This window comes from Cryptomeria japonica, chromosome 7, assembly GCF_030272615.1.
Source record: "Cryptomeria japonica chromosome 7, Sugi_1.0, whole genome shotgun sequence".
NCBI classification, from domain to species: domain Eukaryota; kingdom Viridiplantae; phylum Streptophyta; class Pinopsida; order Cupressales; family Cupressaceae; genus Cryptomeria; species Cryptomeria japonica.
Window position 1 is genome coordinate 854,300,169 of NC_081411.1, and position 17,629 is coordinate 854,317,797.

Consider the following 17,629-nt stretch of genomic DNA (forward strand, 5'->3'; position numbering starts at 1 on the left):
ACATTTCCCAGGTCTTTCCACCAAGGGTGATTGCATGCTTGTACCGGTTTGGGAATACTATGATCAGTTGCCTCTAAGATCAAGTAGGTCTCATTTTAGAAGGGTTCATGACGCTTTCTTTGGTTATTACCTGTGTCAATTTGACAAGAACCTGAAGAACAAAAGAGTCTCAGATGAAGCATGGGAAAGGGTGAAAGAATATGGTTGTTTTTTTTTCCAGTTTCCAACTTTTACCTACATGAGAGTTGGATGCTATGGCGGGCAGCCTTATATGCTCCCACAATACCCAACTGATAAGATTATTCTCATGGAATTGGGAAGACAGATCATGGCTGTGCATACACATCAGTCGGTCAGGCACAAGGTTGGCATGGGTATTTCTTCCAACAACCCATTGAAGATTGGTGAATATTCTCTAATGACTTCAATCAAGGGCAAGGCTATGGAGACTGAGTTGCAGGAAATCAGACTCAAAAGATTCAAACCTAGAGCTGATTTCGATTACTAAGGCATGAAGGAAAAGATCAAGAAGACCTTCATCCATGTGCATCGGATAGAAGATATCTGGGTTGATCTCCGTACGGAAAAGGAGATTCGCAAGATGGATTACTGTCGACTCACTGCAGAACAGATTGTGGATCTAAACCTCATGATCGTGCCACAAGGGATGATTGATGATGGAAACATTCTTGATCCTGAGTTTGTCAATCAGAATGTTGATGAGGATCCACTTCCTTCTATCCATTGGTCCCATAAGGAAGGCACTTCTATCTTGGATAGATTTCAGCCAGTTCTTGCCAATACCAATAGCTGGCTTAAGAACAATGGTGTCAAGCTCATTAAGATTAAGGTTGGGAAAGAAGATGATTCAACAGGTCCTCTTGGGTGGAAGTCAGAAATTCAACTGGACAATAAAGAAGGTGCATCCTCTTCTAGTACGAGGATCAAATTGCGAGTCAGCCGTGCAATGGTGCTTCCTCCTCAAGAAATAACAGTTCAAGGCAAGGAGAAGCCACAGTTGGAAATTCATGTGATTGATCCTGATGCTTCAGAGGAAGAAACTCAATTTGATAATGCTCCTCAATCGCCTTCTACAGAGTCCCCACATAATTCTCTTTCTTCACTTCCTATTGAGGTACCCATGTTTCCTCCTGTGATAGATGTGAACTCTCAATCTGCCCCTTCAGTTTCAGAATCTCCACAGGACGTTCTTCCACTTTCAGCAGCAGAACCATCGCAAGATCGTTCTCAGGAAAATTTGTTGAATATCTTTTCAGACGATCCTTCATATGTACCTTTGTTTGATATCGATACTTCTATGATGTGTTTTGATGAGTTCATGACATCTTCATCACATCTTGTTGTCACTCAGCAGGCCATGGTGGCTATTCAGACAGACACTTCTCCCAAGGTCACCACAGTTGTTCAAACAGAAACTGCTTCTCCCTCTTTCCCAGAGTCAAAGTTAATGGCTTTACCTCCATGGCTCGGTTCCTTTACTGCGAAGAGGAAGAAGCAGGAGATCTCACCTAATGCCTTTGACTATCAACAGTTGAAACAATCAAAACCTAAGGTTGTTAAGAGAGCAAAGACAGTTTCGAGGGTGACCGTTGATGAAAATCGGATAAGAGTGGCAGAAATCGCTGAACCAATATCAGATAAACCAGTTGAAGAAATGCAAGCAGCTGATTATCGGATCACAAAAGTACAACTGGGTAAGCAGACTCATGAGGTTGTCAAACATGATGCTCAACAAACAGTGGCTACATTGGTACAACGGTATGATGAGGTTTTGACCAAGAAATATCAATTGGAAGTAGAGAATCAAAGACTCATGGCAGCCATCCAAAGTATTACTCAACCTTCAAATGGAGAAGGCCAAGTGCCTATTTCTTCCAAGGCCAATGAACCAATCCAAGGTATCGAGAGAGCCGCCCAAAAGGTTCAAGCCTTAGACACCTGGGTTGATCAATTGCATGACTTATGTTCACAAGTCATAAGACAGGTATTTGAAACAATGGTTAAATTGGAAATCATTGAAGATAAGTTGAACCTAATCTTGGGTGCTTTCAAACTAAATTTGGAGAAGGTTGAGAGAAATTTAGTTTCCTGGCGAAAGATGCCTCAACAACAATTGAGCATTCTTCAGGTGTATGACGTAATTCCTTCCAGAGTCATGTACATTGAATATGAGGAATTCTGGAGAACAAATCCCTTGTTCTCAAATCACTCATTGAAGAAATTGATGAGACCTTAAAGTGGCGTGAAGCAGTCTTTCAAGATGTTACCTCCCACTGTAAAAAGGCATCCTGCGACATTCTAAATCAGAATGATGAGTTGCTGCCCGAGGAAGAAGTTCTTGCAGATCTGCAACTCAAGATTCATGATGAATGGAGAAGTGAGCAATTTTTAGTCACTTCCATTCAAATATTGATTAAGTATCAAACTGAGTTGCAGGAAATCCGCTTAGCATTGGAAAAGGGCAACTCCACGCTATGCCGATGCCATGATGTCGTCATAAAGACTAGGGTGGTGGCTATGAACACTCATGAACCAGATCTTGATGAATTGCAAAAAGTTATTCGGAAGTTCGAATTGTTCATGTCTTCAAGATGTGCAACTCAAGTGTTTTTAACACTTGGTTGTAAAATTTCAAAATTGTAATTTCAAAATTGTAGTTTCCCTTTCGACAAGTTTACTTGTAAAAAACATTTTTTGTAATTGCAAGTTGTCATCACTTGCATTTTTGTAATTACTAGTAGGCAGGATACAAGTCAATTTGGAATAAGACTTGTAACCTTGAATAAGTCATAATTAGTTGTTGAATAGGTCTTGGTGGTTGAGGGAATTTCTCAAGTTAGTTAGGATCCTCCCACCTTTTTCTCAAGGCTCCTCTCCTATAAATAAAAGAGAGGGTCCATTGTAATTTTTATCTTTTGGGAAAGCAAGCAAAAACTTTGCCAAATTTACAGCTTATGTATGTGAACTGAAGGTTTTGAAGAATAATAAAGAAGGATTACTCAAGTTTGGAGTCTTTGAGCTACATGTTTGAGTTTGAATCTTTTTATTTCTTCCATGCGAAGTGTTTCTAAAGGAGCTTAGTCCAATCTGATTTGAAGTCTTTGAGCTGCAAGTAGAGAAGATTAATTAAGATAGGAAAATCTCTAGAAGGAGCAGCAAGTCTTTGAGCTTGCGTCTATTCTTGAGGAAAAATTATTGTTTGATAAGAAATAGCAGCAAGTCTTTGAGCTTGCATTAGTTTTGTCTTTGTGTTGAAAGAATAGATTATTCCAGTCTTTGAGCTGTTGTCTTTTATTCGTTGTAAAAATTAGTATAGCAAAGGGTAGATAGGACTTCATATAATCAAGTCTTTGAGCTTGATATTGCTGTCCCGTCTCGAAGAAAGTGACGGAAGTCTTTGCGCTTTCAGGAAACCTCATTTCCTTTCTCTCATTTCATTTGAAAGTGGTTACTGTTGTTTATATCCAATCGCTATCCTTTTCTATGAAGAGAAAAGGATATTGTCTTTCTTGAAAGAAGAAGAAAGATTGCTATCCCATCCTATTTTATTTTCAAAGTTGTAGTTAGATAGGGGGAGCCTTCCCTTAATTAGGAGAGTTTTTACTCATGTGCTGTGGTTGAAACCACAATTTTGTATATTTCCCCAAGTGTACAAAATTTTCAACCAACAAGACTGGTGTGAAAAGACCCCAAAAACAAAGCCAAAAGACCGGAAGGGCCTAAAACGAAGGGGGTCCCGATTTGCAATGGGGCGATGTGTGAAAAGGTCACAACAGGATGCCTTTCCCATTTGTAGCAAAATCCAATAAAGGGCCGAGTTTGGTCTTAACCCCACCTCTTCGGGACGAAAATTGTGATTCTACCTTTGAGGACTTTTCGACCTATTAGATGATGTTGTCGGGTACTTAAGCATTAAGGTAAATTGTTTTAGCATCGAGAGTTAACCCATCGGTTGTCGGCAGTTGGCACTAGGTAACTGACCAGACTCCTTTATATTGTATCTGTTTCGAGTCTTTGGACATGCTATTGTAGTCGAACATTGTTGTGACATATTCACACCTCGGCCCATTGCAAATGGGGACCCCTACTTTTTGCTTTCTGGGGTTTGTTTTTCTAGGGTTTTTAGAGGTTTGTCTGTTAGCCTTTGCTTTTTGAGTGTCGCCAGGGGGATCACTAGGATGGCAGGCTTTGCTTGAGTTGAGGTGAGTCTTTGGGGCCCCAGAATTAGGGTTTCTTTGAGAGTCTTCCTTAGGGCCTGGTTTTGCTCTTGTTGCTAATTGTGTCTTGCTTGGTGAGTGAGTATCATTCTTGATGCTCTGAGCTAGGTCAAGTTGGTGAGTGATGAAGTCTGGAATGTCATCCTGATCTTCAAATGCCCTGAAATTTGGCTAAGTCCGGAATGTCCTGATCCTGAAATTTGGCTAAGTCTGGAAAACTAAAGAATCCTCCAAAAACTAGATTTTGCAATATAACTCTTGGAGGTCCGAAACCACTCTCAAACATCCTGACAGTATATATGGAATATAACTTAAAGTATATATATTCCATAAAATGATCCTGACGGAGAGACCAAAATGTCAAATTTTGCTCCTGACCCTTCCAAAGGGTCCAAAGCGAATTTCGCTCCCGACCCTCCCAAAGGGTCCAGAGCGAAATTCTTGAAAACCTCATTTTCTCCCTTGTTTAGACCAACGTTCTAGTTTTGAGGTGATGGGATGTGAAAATGTGAAGGATTTTGGCCAAGATTAGGAATTTCGCTCCTGACCCTTCCAAAGGGTCCAGAGCGAAATTCTTGAAAACTCTCATTTTTCCCTTGGCTAAAGTTAGGATCTTGATGGAGATGCGTGAAGAAGGATCTATGTTTGCCTCTCAAAGACAATTGGAGTTGAAAAGGTCAAGAATCAAGCCCAAAACATGATTTTCGCTCCTGACCCTTCCAAAGGGTCCAGAGCGAAAATCTTGGTAGCTTTCATTTCCTTCCCAATTTTGGCTAAGTGTTGGTTTCTTGGGCATGTTGGGGGATGAATTGGTATGTTCTTGCCTTGACATGGAGTTGATTGATTTTGAAGAACAAGATTTTGGCCTAAAGGAGAATTTCACTCCTGACCCTTCCAAAGGGTCCAGAGCGAAATTCATCATAAACTTCATTCAGTACCTTGTTTGACCTTGAAACCTTGCTCCTTAGATGGAAAACGATCTATATTTGCCTCCAGGAGAAAATTGAAGTTTGAAAAATGAACAATCAAGCCCAAATGGTGATTTTCGCTCCTGACCCTTCCAAAGGGTCCAGAGTGAAAATCTTCCTAGACCTCATTTCTGTCCTTATTTGGCCAAATTTTGATGTCCAAGGTATGTTGAAAGAGAGAATGGGCATATTGAAACCCTGAAGGACGTTTGAAAGAGTTTAGGAATGAGTGTTTTAGCCAAGGAAGGAAATTTCGCTCCTGACCCTTCCAAAGGGTCCAAAGCGAAATTCCTTACAAGCCTATATTTTTTACCTTGCTTGAGCTTAAAACCTTGTTCCTAGGGCGAAGAGAGATGAGATTTTACCTTGCAATGAAGATTGGGTTTGCCAGAATGATGATTTTGGTCTAAAAAGTGAATTTCGCACCTGACCCTTCCAAAGGGTCCAGAGCGAAATTCCTAAAAACCCTTATTTTCTTAGCAAAATCAAGTCAAACTTGGGTTTCTATAACTTGGATGTGAGAGGAGAGGTGTTTTCTAGCCTTTTGAGGTGAATTCAACTTGAAATGATGGAGGAATAAGCCTAAATTAAGAAATTCGCTCTTGACCCTTCCAAAGGGTCTAGAGTGAATTTTCTCTAAATCACCTTTTTTCCCAATTTTGTGCCAAGCCAAGTGCTGACTAGGGCGAGTTTTGATGGGAGAGGTCCTCAGGAATGACTTTGACTTAGCAATGATTATCAAATTTGAAGGAATTGAGCCAAAAAGTGATTTTCGCTCCTGACCCTTCCAAAGGGTCCAGAGCGAAAATCTTAAAACCACCTATTTTCCTTGCAAGTCTAGTCAAACGTTAGGTTTTCATGGCTTGGATGGGTGCGAGGAGACATGGTCTTGCCTTTTGAAGTTAATTGGTGTTGAAAAATGATGGAAATTAGCCCAAACCAAGGATTTCGCTCTTGACCCTTCCAAAGGGTCCAGAGCAAAAATCTTAGGATCACCTACTTTCTTTGCAAGACAAATTAAAATTTTGATTTTTATGGCCTAGAGAAGAGTGAGGCGAGGTGTCCTAAGTCTTGGAGGTGATTTGAAGTTGAAAGGATGGGGAAATAACCCTAAAACAAGATTTTCGCTCTTGACCCTTCCAAAGGGTCCAGAGCGAAAATCCTAAAACCCATCATTTTCTCCAAAATTTGTGCCAAGCTAAGCCTAGACCTAGGTAAGATAAGCCTTAAGATTGCCCTTGAATGGATTTTGGTCACCAAAAATGTAGATTTTGAGCTAAAACAAGGATTTCGCTCCTGACCCTTCCAAAGGGTCCAGAGCGAAATCCTAGATAGGTCGTGTCCCTGGCCATGATTTTGAGCGAATTTTCCCTTTTAGGCTTTCCGGGGATCAAGCAAATGTTGTCAAGTTGAAAGATAGATCCAATTGAGGGAGTCAAGGGGAGACAGAGTGAGAAGAATGGAATTGAGTGAGGGAAGACGAGCTAGGAATGAATTTCGCTCCTGACCCTTCCAAAGGGTCCAAAGCGAAATTCTTCAAATCAACTATTTTTCCCTTGTGTGAGGCCAAGACTTTGATTCTTAGGGCGTGGTTGAGGATGGAAGGATGTTATTTAGCCTTGCAAGATAGATTGGAGTGAAGAAGATGAAGGATCAAGCTTAAAACTTGAATTTTGCTCCTGACCCTTCCAAAGGGTCCAGAGCGAAAAACACTAAAACCATCCTTTTCTTTAAATTTTGTGCTAAGTCAGGCCTGGACTAGGGTGAGAAAAACTATTTGGAATGCCTTGGAAAGATGTTTGACCTTCAAAAGTGTGAATTTTGAGCTAAAATGAGAATTTCGCTCCTGACCCTTCCAAAGGGTCCATAGCGAAATTCTGGATAGGTCCTGTCCCTCGGGAGAACCTTGAGCAAACTTCATTTTGATGTCTTCTTGTTGATGGTTTAAGGTATAAAATGCTATGTTAGAATAAATATATTCTGTGTCCTTAATCATCTTATGGTTTGTCTTGCAAATGAAAGAAGACTAGGCCAAGACAAGGACGACCTTCTCCAGTCCAACATCATCAGGGACGACATCTTCTAGTCTAGCATTCCAAGGAAAGGTACATCATCCATCCTGCACATCAAAGACAAAGGAGGTTAGAGCGAGGGTCCGTTGGAGAAGCAGACAGTTTAAGAAGAGTTAACTAAAGTTAGCTTCTCAGCATCACCAAATTGAACATCAATCAAGTGTTGGACAAGGTGGCATCCCAGTCATCACTCCTCCATGTCGGATTGGTCCACCCCAGCGTGTCCAGATTCAATGTGCCTGGCTCATCAAAATGGCACAAACTTTGATATACCTACTCTGGTTATCCATTGGTCGATTATTCTAGAGAAGACATGTGTCCAAATAATGCAATTATTTCATTGGTCAGAATTGAGTTTGTTGTAAAAAACCCTAATTAGGGTTTTCATTGTAAAATCTCGGCCATTGATCTCAATTTGATCTTAGCCATTGAATTGTATTAAGGGTGCTATATAAGCGCTGGCTCCTCATTTGTAAAGGCTAATAATAGGGAGTCAGTAGTTAGAAGGTGAATAGTTAGAAATAGTGAATAGTCAGTTGATAGAATAGCAATTAGAGTAGAATAGAAAGAGATGGCAAAGATTGTTGCCAAGATGTTGTTGTAAAAGACTTGTAAACTTCATTGAAGAAATGGTGAAATCTATGGGTCGATTCAACAATTTGCATGGTCTCTATACTTCTCAGATTTGATTTCATGTTATTAGATGAGTGGAAGAAATGTGTTTGATTGATGGTGAAATTTGTATATCCATACTACTAGCAGTTTGTTGATTGCAGACTTGCCTTGTGTAGTCAACTGGAATCATTCAGCTTGAGCTTAACTTCAATTGTTGCTTCTTCATTGACATGTATCAGCCTGATGGTGTCTATGCCTGAAGTGATGATTTGAACATCATGAAGCTTTCCTCCGAAGATCGCACTAACCTTGTGGAGATGGTCCTGGGATGTCAAAACAAGACTTAGTTAGAATTTCATCAAAGGTCATTCATTGCTCTTACATTCTTAGTGTCAGAATTAGATCCTTTCCTCGCCCTCATCCTTTTTTCTTTTTTTTCAAAATCTAGGCTAGTGAAATTCTTTGTTCCAGTAATATTCAAAGCAAATCAGACGTTTGTGTCGTCAAGTGTAAGTCCCCTTGTGATTCCAGCAAAATCACATCATACCACAGAGAGCTTATCCACACGTAGAGATCCTACATAACAGAACCTTGGAGTTACTCCGACTGATCCTTCAGCGAGATCTTCAGCAGTCGGGAACTTTGTTCAAGAGAGGATAAGATACTTCGGTATTTTATTCTGTGTTCGCATGTGCATGAAAAACACATCAACAAACATATTGCTATCATTGTATGTACTGGCTTATTATGAATCAATAGAACACTTGTGAGTTCCATATATTCTGTGTACTTCTGTCATTTATGCAATGTCTTAACCTGACACCCTACGGGGAAAACAGATGATATTGCCAGCTTTAAACATTTTCGGCTCTTTAGTGCTCTTTTTGAGAATTTACCCCTCCTCTTCACTTTTTCGGGCAAATAGGGAGAATTCGAAACCTTTTCCCAGTTTCGGCTCTTTAGGGCCCTTTTTGAGAATTTACCCCTCCTTTTCACTTTTTCGGGCAAATAGGGCGAGTTCGAAACCTTCTCCCAGTTTCGGATCTTTAGCTTGTTTTGCAAGTTTGAATGATTTTCGGTCGGACATTTGGCCGAAAATGCAGGTTTAGCAGACTTCGAGCCTTGGGAAAAGATGTGGCGATTTCTTTGCGATTTTATTCCTTGCCGAAAGATTAAAACCGCCGAACTTTACTTATTTTCTTACTTTGCCAAGTGTACTTGGCCAGTTGAGGCGTTTTGTGCGATTTTATTCACTACATGCACTCATCTTTCAACTTGTAACTTCGCCCAATTCACTTAAAAGGAGCGATTTTCATTTTAAGTTAGAAGAACACTCTCAAATTTCGGGTCTTTTGAGCCTTTTGAAAGATGCCAGGGTGTTGGCCTTAGTGAGAGATTTCTTTAATGTTTTAAACGTCCTATCCCCTGCCTCAAATTTTGGGTAATTTGATCGATGTGAGGGCTTGCTTGTTTTCTCTTCAAGTTTGGATGTCGTACTTTGAGAACTTCAGGATTCTCACGTGAAATGCGTGATTTTAATCTTTGAAACTTGGGGTTTGACTCATTCTGAAAGGATCCTGAGCGATCTTTGGTTTGCTTTGATTATAGCACAACCATTTCTCCCTCTCTTAATCAGGCAGACTTCAAAAACGACGGGGGGTCCCCTAGAATAGGGGTGTGTATGCAAAACTCACAACAAATGGCGACTCGGCTGGGAAATGTTCTCGAACATTTCAAGGATGGCAATCTGGATTGAACCCTAAAATCTCTAGTATATACCCCTCAAAACAACCCAAATGACAAAAGACAGATTCAAAGAAAAAATGAGGTCACAAACGGAATCAAGTCACCTACCTTGCGAATCAAGTGTGTGCAGTGAAGTTCATTCCGGCATAGAGAAAGTTGAAATATCATTGTTCGGTCAAGGCAAGCTACGTAGGGCGACTCTAACTCCAAAAGCAGCCTGGATATTGCCTCGCTGTCAGCGAACGTCTATAGCCTCGACGAGGTTATCCCCTGTAAGCTCACAGAGATTGCTCTATTACGGTAGATTTTCTTTTTTTGAATACCGACAGAGGTGTTTGCCTTCCAAATAGCCAAGCATTTCGATATTTCTTTTCTTTTCAATTTCTTTTCCTTCACTTTTTCTTTTCTTTTCACTTTTTCACATTGGCTGGTAAGCAATGAAGCCTACGTGGGATTGAGCGTTATAGTGGTCGCTGAAGCAAAGCTTCAAATTTTCACTTGCAATGACTTCCCTTTGATAAAACAACATACTTAAGCGACATTAAGCGTTTAAAAGTGCAGTGATCACAATGTTGGTGACAAAATGTAGTAAGCAACTAAATTTTTAAAATGACTAAGCCGTAAACCAGATCGACTGACTACGGGGGCAACCGTTAATTAGGTGCTCCACCAAAGTCGGCATCCAAGAAATGAGCCGGAAAAACTTCCTGACTTCGCACACCAATGCTGGGAAAAGCAAACAAACCCCTTGCAAAAACTAACAGGGAGACAACCCCTTTCGAAAGGAAACCCACACTATGGAAAGCAAACTAAACTAAAACAGAAAAACAGGAAATCTAAGCTAAGAACACTATTCTAAAACAGAAAAGAAAAGCCTAAACTAATTATATACAGGAAGAGACCGATTGTACAAAATGTGGGCTATATGCATGCATCCCCGATCCATGATGATTTCTCAGTATGTGCAACAGTAACAGGGCAACGAGAATAGTTCTTAGTATGGCTAGTTTGTCTTTATATTTTGAAAAGAAAATTTTCAGTTGGCCACTCTCAGGTTTAACCAGGACGTCGGGTAGTATCAACAATTGGGGAAGCTCGTTCAGCTCGTGGTTAACCCATTTATAGGTTTTCGTAGAATATTCAAAATTAACAATAGAAGGGAAAGAGACAACCTAGTGTGTTTTTGAGTCGTGCGGGGTGTTGTGCGGCAAAAAAGCTTCAACAACTATATCAATAGGTCGCCACTAGTGGTGCAGCATTCTGCCTGCGTTCGGCTTGTGCAAATCAGCATCAGATTCTTCCTCGGGTGGCGCAGGCTGAAAATCAGTTTGGAACTCAAACTCAGGAAAGTGGAATGCATTATCCATTAGTGCATCTTCAGGTTGCATGAACCATGCGGCTTTATGCACCTTTGTGAGCATATCTTCAAATAGCAGGGACTCCTCGAGTGATTGATCCTCAAAAACATTCTCGACGGGCTCTTGGATTATATCCTGCATTAGTGAGGTTGCTACAAATGTCTCTCTAACTTGGGGCTGATCTTCGGAGCTCACTTGATCATTATCTTGAACACTGTCTTCCTCAGTTGCAGGGATAATAAAATCATTCACTGCCACAGTCTTACTGATTGGTTCACCCTGCTCAACACTTTGCAACTCCATCTTTTCATCATCGGGGAGTGCAGCGCTGCATTGATTTTGCGTTTGTCTATACTCATTTGCAGCAAGGTAGGCAATCCACACCTTGTTGGTGATGCTCTCCTCTGGTTCTTCCAGTAGTCCAAACTGGGCTCTAACTTGACTAATTGCCTCCATGCATAATGAGTAGGTGAATTCTGAGTGTGGGGTGCGGTGAACTCTGCACCACCAAGGTGACAACACGCTCACCAGGCATGATTCCTCTTTGAGACCAAACTGGTTCTCAATCGAGTCCTTAAATCGTGTAAACTCATCAATGCTTGACAGAGGACTAGGGATATCCGACTGTATGAACTCCTCCGGTTTGGGGATATCCCACAAGAATATCTACCCCTGCAACGCTAGCTCGACCCTTGACAGAAATGTCAAGCAACTCAACTCTTTGTGCTCTGCTGTGCCATGAATTCTGTAGTGCCCTGTAGATGTGAATTCAGATAGCTACCTGGGATATAGCTGCAAACTCAGCCTTTGCTGGATTTGGGAAATGTCGAACTGAGGAAAGTCCTCATGAAATGGCTGACCATACATACTGACACAGAAATTTTTGGTATCTTTTCAGATTTTCTGATTTTTTGGTTTTTTTAGTTTAACAGGGATTTTGCATATCCCAAATATAGCATTTAAAAGGTCTAATAGACTCAACTTTCTGCAAGGAACATGATAGGGCCCTCCTTCTAGCACCAATTCTGTAGATGTGTCTAAAGTCGCATTGCTACGACTCTATTTGGCCAATGCAGAATAGAATGTTCTCGCCGAGTATGCTATCCTCTCTTGCATAAGGAAATCCCTAATGCTGTTTTTAATTGATCAACGGGGATGACCTCAAGGTTTCAATTGTTAGTTCATGACTGTGGGATAATTCAATGGTCGATGTGTTTTGCTGGGAGCACAAGGGGACTTACGTTTCACAACAAGCTGGTCAGCATCTGATTCTCGAATTGGGAAATAAAAAGCAAAGGAGAAGGGTTTAGGAAACCTAAAATTAACAAGATTGGTATGCAGGTAGACGGATTCAACATAACCAATCCCCGCTTGGCCAGAATAACTCACAACCTCGCAGGAACGGTGATATCTTCAAGGGGACTTGGAAGATTTTCAGATTGCAGGTGCATGGCTAAGTACCCAATTCTGTCACAGCTTAGACGGATACCTGGAATTGAACTGAACATGATTCAAAGGCTCAAGCTAACCATACACAAGGATACACAATCAGCATATCCTCAATGGTATCAGCCTAAATCCATCAAATACATGCATACCAAAAAGATCTATCTAAATTGCTGAAGAAAACCATGCAAACAGAAGAAAACCAAGATAACAAACACCATTCTTCAATGTTTATATATTGGATTTGACTGCCCTTACAACAATTTTTTGCAGCATTGAAATGGGCATAAGACATGTCGTTCCATTTCATACGATATAAGAGGACATTTCCATCATTCAACGAGGGGAGGGAAAAGGATTAGGAAGTCATCGACAACAAACACCCTTGTTCTCAGTGGTATGCACGAGGATGGCTTAATACGTATGCTTAACATATGAAGTCTAATAATCTTTGAATGCAGAATTTAATAGTAATGTTAATATAGACTGCTTAATTTCTTATATAGTGGCAGACCAGATCTGACGCGTCAGATCTGTCTGCCCTTACACCCCACTAAATATAATTATTGGTTTTTAGGCATTGATCAAGGGAAGGAAACAAGAAGCATCTAGTAACATTAGGTCAGTGATGAGATCAGAATTGCAGTAACCTTCTTATTCTTTGTGGTACGCATAATTGTTTTTATATATATATATATGATGTTGTATGCAGAATTTAATTATAATATTAACATAGACTGTAGTTGGTATAATAGCAATACTTAAATTCATAATGGTGGCAGACCAGATCTGTTTTGCGTCAGATCTTTCTGCCCTTTACTACCCATTAAATATATTAATAACTAATACCAATAAGGTATATTACAGGTCATTAAGCAAACATATCAATAATTGATTATATTATTTAATTAATTAATTAATTTATTTATGTGTATATAATCAAGTTAGTATATATATATATATATATATCAATAGGGTTGTAAACACATGCATTTATATATATACATAGTGTCTTAATCAAACAAATGATAATATTAGATTGTGATTGGTAAGAGTTCATAAAACAATAAATGGAAGGAGAATATGTTTATCTTTGTTACTACCGCTAGTGTTTAAGAAGTTGGGAAAGGAGATGTTTCCATGTAGGGGACATTACAATTGGTTTGACACTTGCATTAAGAGCTATGGATGTATGATAGATGAACAATTTATTTGTTAATAGATAATTGATTGAGTAGTGGAATATCACTGCTTGGATTCATGTTAAGGTGGAGGTGTCACCTAATATATTTAGCTTGAGTCATAAGTATATTGAAATAGATTATTTATGGTTAAAACATGTCTAAACCTAGTAAGGGACATTACACCCCATTTGCAATGGGGCGATGTGTGAAAATGTCACAACACTCATCACCAGGTTTGAGGGCAGAATCAATGGCCTGTAGGTCATCTAGCCTCATCTGTGGAGAAGGACGCATGATTTGTTTGATTCTAGCTGCTTTGGCCTGGATTGAATCAAGAGCCAGTTGTTGGGTGTTCTTCATTGGCTGAGTGGGGTTAGGGCTAGAAACACAATTTTTAGAATGACAATAAATAATATATACTCAGAATGTTAAAACATGCAGATCTGATTTATAAATCGATTGAATGGCCGGAAAATACCTAAAATGTACACGGTATGGCTACCTTTTACAATAGTAAATACCTGTACGGATGGCAAACAGCTAAATTGGTGGCTGGAAATGATAGAAATAGTGCCGCGCAGCAGCAATAACTTTATCACAATGATGAGGCAGCTGACTGGTGTAGGGCTATGGCAGGCTTGATTAGGTTGATAGGAGCCGGAAAAGGCTGCAAAAACTATTAATGATGGTGGCTCCTCCCAACATGTGGCACTCAAAATCTAGACTTGAAATGATGTTGCTTGAACAGCAATAAATAAACTTTGTAAATCAGCAATAATAGCAATTTGTTAGCAAATACTAATTTCCCAACTTTGAAGCTTGAATGAAAATCACCAAAGTTAGCTCCAATGCAATTGTCGGGTGGAATCACCCCAAATCCATTGACAGAAATCCAAGACGGATTTTATCCTCCAAGATCTCCAAAATGGCAAAGGTTTTCATTTGGTTGTGAAAATTGAAGCTCAAATTCCTAAAAAGTTGATTTGCAAAATGATCATAAGATGATCTCCTTGAAGTCAAGAACCCCTTTTAAATAGCTTTGTGACTTGGGCCTACGATTTCAAATTTCCAAAGTATTTAAAATACTTTTTATTAGTAAGTGTTTAAAAAACAATTTTTAATTAATTATAATAGCATTATTAAGTTGTCCCATTGTAAAAATAGAAATATTGGGCCATCTTTTTTGCAATTTGCTTGGCACATGCTATGTCAATTAAAAAAGTAATTTTTGTTTTGTTTATTTGCAATAGGGTGTTGAGCTAAAGCTGTAATGCTTCTCGATTGGAGGTTTCGGAATTTTTTTTAGATGTTCATGTTGCCCTGTCTATTGGCCCCACTTACAAATTTCTTATGCCACAGGTTTTTATATTGCCATTTAAGGTTGAAATTTACATCCTTTAGCATATGTTGTATTTTATTTGAGCCCCTTAGTAAAATTTGTGGCGTATCGAATATCATCTTAGTGGTATAAGTTGTGGTTATTAGTTCAATTTTTTGAGAGTGAAAGCATTTATCATAAATCTGCACAGATTAACTAATTCTAAAGTGTCTCTTCATTTTTTGAAACAGGATATTCTTGTCATTTAATCTTTCACATAAAAACATCATAATCCATTATGATTTTTGTAGTTCATAAATATAACATTATGACACAGACAATTGCCATAATTTATGCTTGATGGTGCTTTCTCAATGGCTTAACCATTATTAAAATTCTCTTATATGTTGTTTAGCACTGATAACAACTTTCTCTACTAAGCATTCTTCTTGTTGCAGGTTATCTTTTTGCAACAGGAAAGTTGTATTATGCTCTGGCCCTTCTTGGTCTGATCACTCCACAAGTTATTCTACAAGTAAGAAACTACATCAATTACAAACCAAACATAAATTGATCCTGTTTTTAGTACTTTCTATTAATTCAAATTAAATTTGTAGTTAATCTATGTTTGGCTGTGTATGTGCTCAAAGTGGATTATGGTGTGATGGGTGTTTACAATCCAATACTCCTTTTTTGTTTACAATTTTTCTTTGGCCTTTAGAGATATGCTTGTGCTGTTCCTAGTTTCAGTTTGATGACATATTTTTTTTCACATTTTGATGTTTAGATATGTCTCTGTGCATTTATTTCTACATTTTTTCTTCATTTTTTGTAATATTCCCACAAATTTGTTTTGATTTTTAAAGCAAGATCACAGTCATACCAATCACCCGTTAGGGTTAGAATAATGTAATCCAAACAACTGAAAGGAACCCTACACCTTTTGATCACCGAGAGCCCAAACTCAGAGGGTGAGAGCATACGATAGTAGGGGATCGTTAGTCACAAACTAGTGAAAGTAATGATTACAATAATGGGTGGCAAGTCAGCCTCTTCCGCTTATCCAACGGGTAAACAAGATACTTGGCAGTAAACCAGCCAAGGCAACAAGAGCACACTCAACACGAATCACTCTACCGCAATGTTTTGGCGGGAGGACTGAACACATCAATAAAGCTCAACTCGACCGCTTATGCAGTGGGAGGATCATTACAAACATAATATCACTCAACCACTTATTCAGTGGGAGGACAGAGCAACAAAACTGAATTACATAACAAGTAGGCGGCTAGACCAGCCTCTTCCACTTATGCAGTGGGCAAGCAACACTCTAGGATTGGTTAGTAGTACTACTACTTAACCTTACAATATAGAAATAGAGAGATAGAATAGAGAAGTAATGCTGTCCAATGCTGATAAATATCTCCAAACAATTACCAACTCCCAAAAGATCCCTCAACATGTAATTATGAAATTCTAGGATCAATAACACGCAGACCAGCAGCTTCAAAAAACTATGAAATGCTCATATCTCTCTCCAAACTTACCCAAATCACCCCAAATCACACCCAAATCAACTAATCTGCTCACACTTCAAAATGCACACCCGAAAGCCAACTTCTGGAAATCTGTAATTTATGACAGCAAGCAGCTGGAAATGCACAACCAGCAACACCAAAACACACTAAATGTATAAAACTCACTCACAACTCATACAAAACATACCCCAAAAACTCCCAAATTGCTAATATATTATAAGTGACCAAGTACAAACAGACAAATGACCTCTATATATGCCAACCACCACAACTTGCTTCCAAATGCCCACACAAAGAATGATGCCTAGGCTGGGAAGTTTGATTTGCATAATAAAATTGAAAACTCAAAGTTTAGAGCTGAAAACTTACAAATGTCATTGCCTAGGACATCGAAAACCAAAGAACCAATGCCCAGAAGCAACGGGAGATCACACAGAGACTTGTGAATGAAAGTATGCTTCAGCCATGTCGTCCCCAACAGCTTGGAAACACACCAAAACTCGAACTATAGTAAAGCCAACAATCCCACACTTCAACAAACTCACTAATATCACTGAAAGATCATGGAAAACAACTAGGTACTATCTTGCAAGTACGAAACTGCACTTAGCTAGAAAGGCTCACTTCGAAGCTCAGATTTCAATCGCCAAACCGACAGCATAACTGTGTAATTTCTTCAAGATGCCAAATGAGACGAAATTGCAAATAACGCTGTAATGTCCCCAATTTAGGAAGTAAAAGATATACAATTTAATGACAAGAATGAACAATGGAAGACAAAGGAAGGATATCAATGTGATCCACAAATCAGCGATTAAGGATAGTAATCAGTAATATCCCCACCATGTAAAGGTAGCTTACTATTGATGAAGCGATCCTTATAAGCACGTAACCAGCTGCTATAGAAGAACATTTGAAGAGGGATCGTCATATCGTGAATAAGTATCATAAGTGTTGATCACTATGGATGAATTGTGGGCAAGACTTCTAACTAAGACATAGATCGATCGGTAATGAGAATGGTATAGAGCGATTAAGTGAAGACTTCCGTATGACTAGCAATTCATTAAAAATAGCCATATTAAAGCATTAAAAGACCGAGAGTAAGCATGAGAGACAATGCGACCATACAAGCAATTAATCAAT

At 39.2% G+C, this 17,629-nt stretch overlaps 1 protein-coding gene across 1 annotated transcript in view; it reads left to right on the plus strand.

Moving 5' to 3' along the window:
* The window catches only part of LOC131028942 (chlorophyll synthase, chloroplastic), an 89,691-nt gene that overhangs the window by 55,881 nt on the left and 16,181 nt on the right, over nt 1-17,629 (plus strand). The window contains exon 13 of the mRNA XM_057959320.2: nt 15,404-15,480. Within this exon, the coding sequence (XP_057815303.1) occupies nt 15,404-15,480 (77 nt within the window). The remainder of the gene's footprint in view (nt 1-15,403; nt 15,481-17,629) is intronic.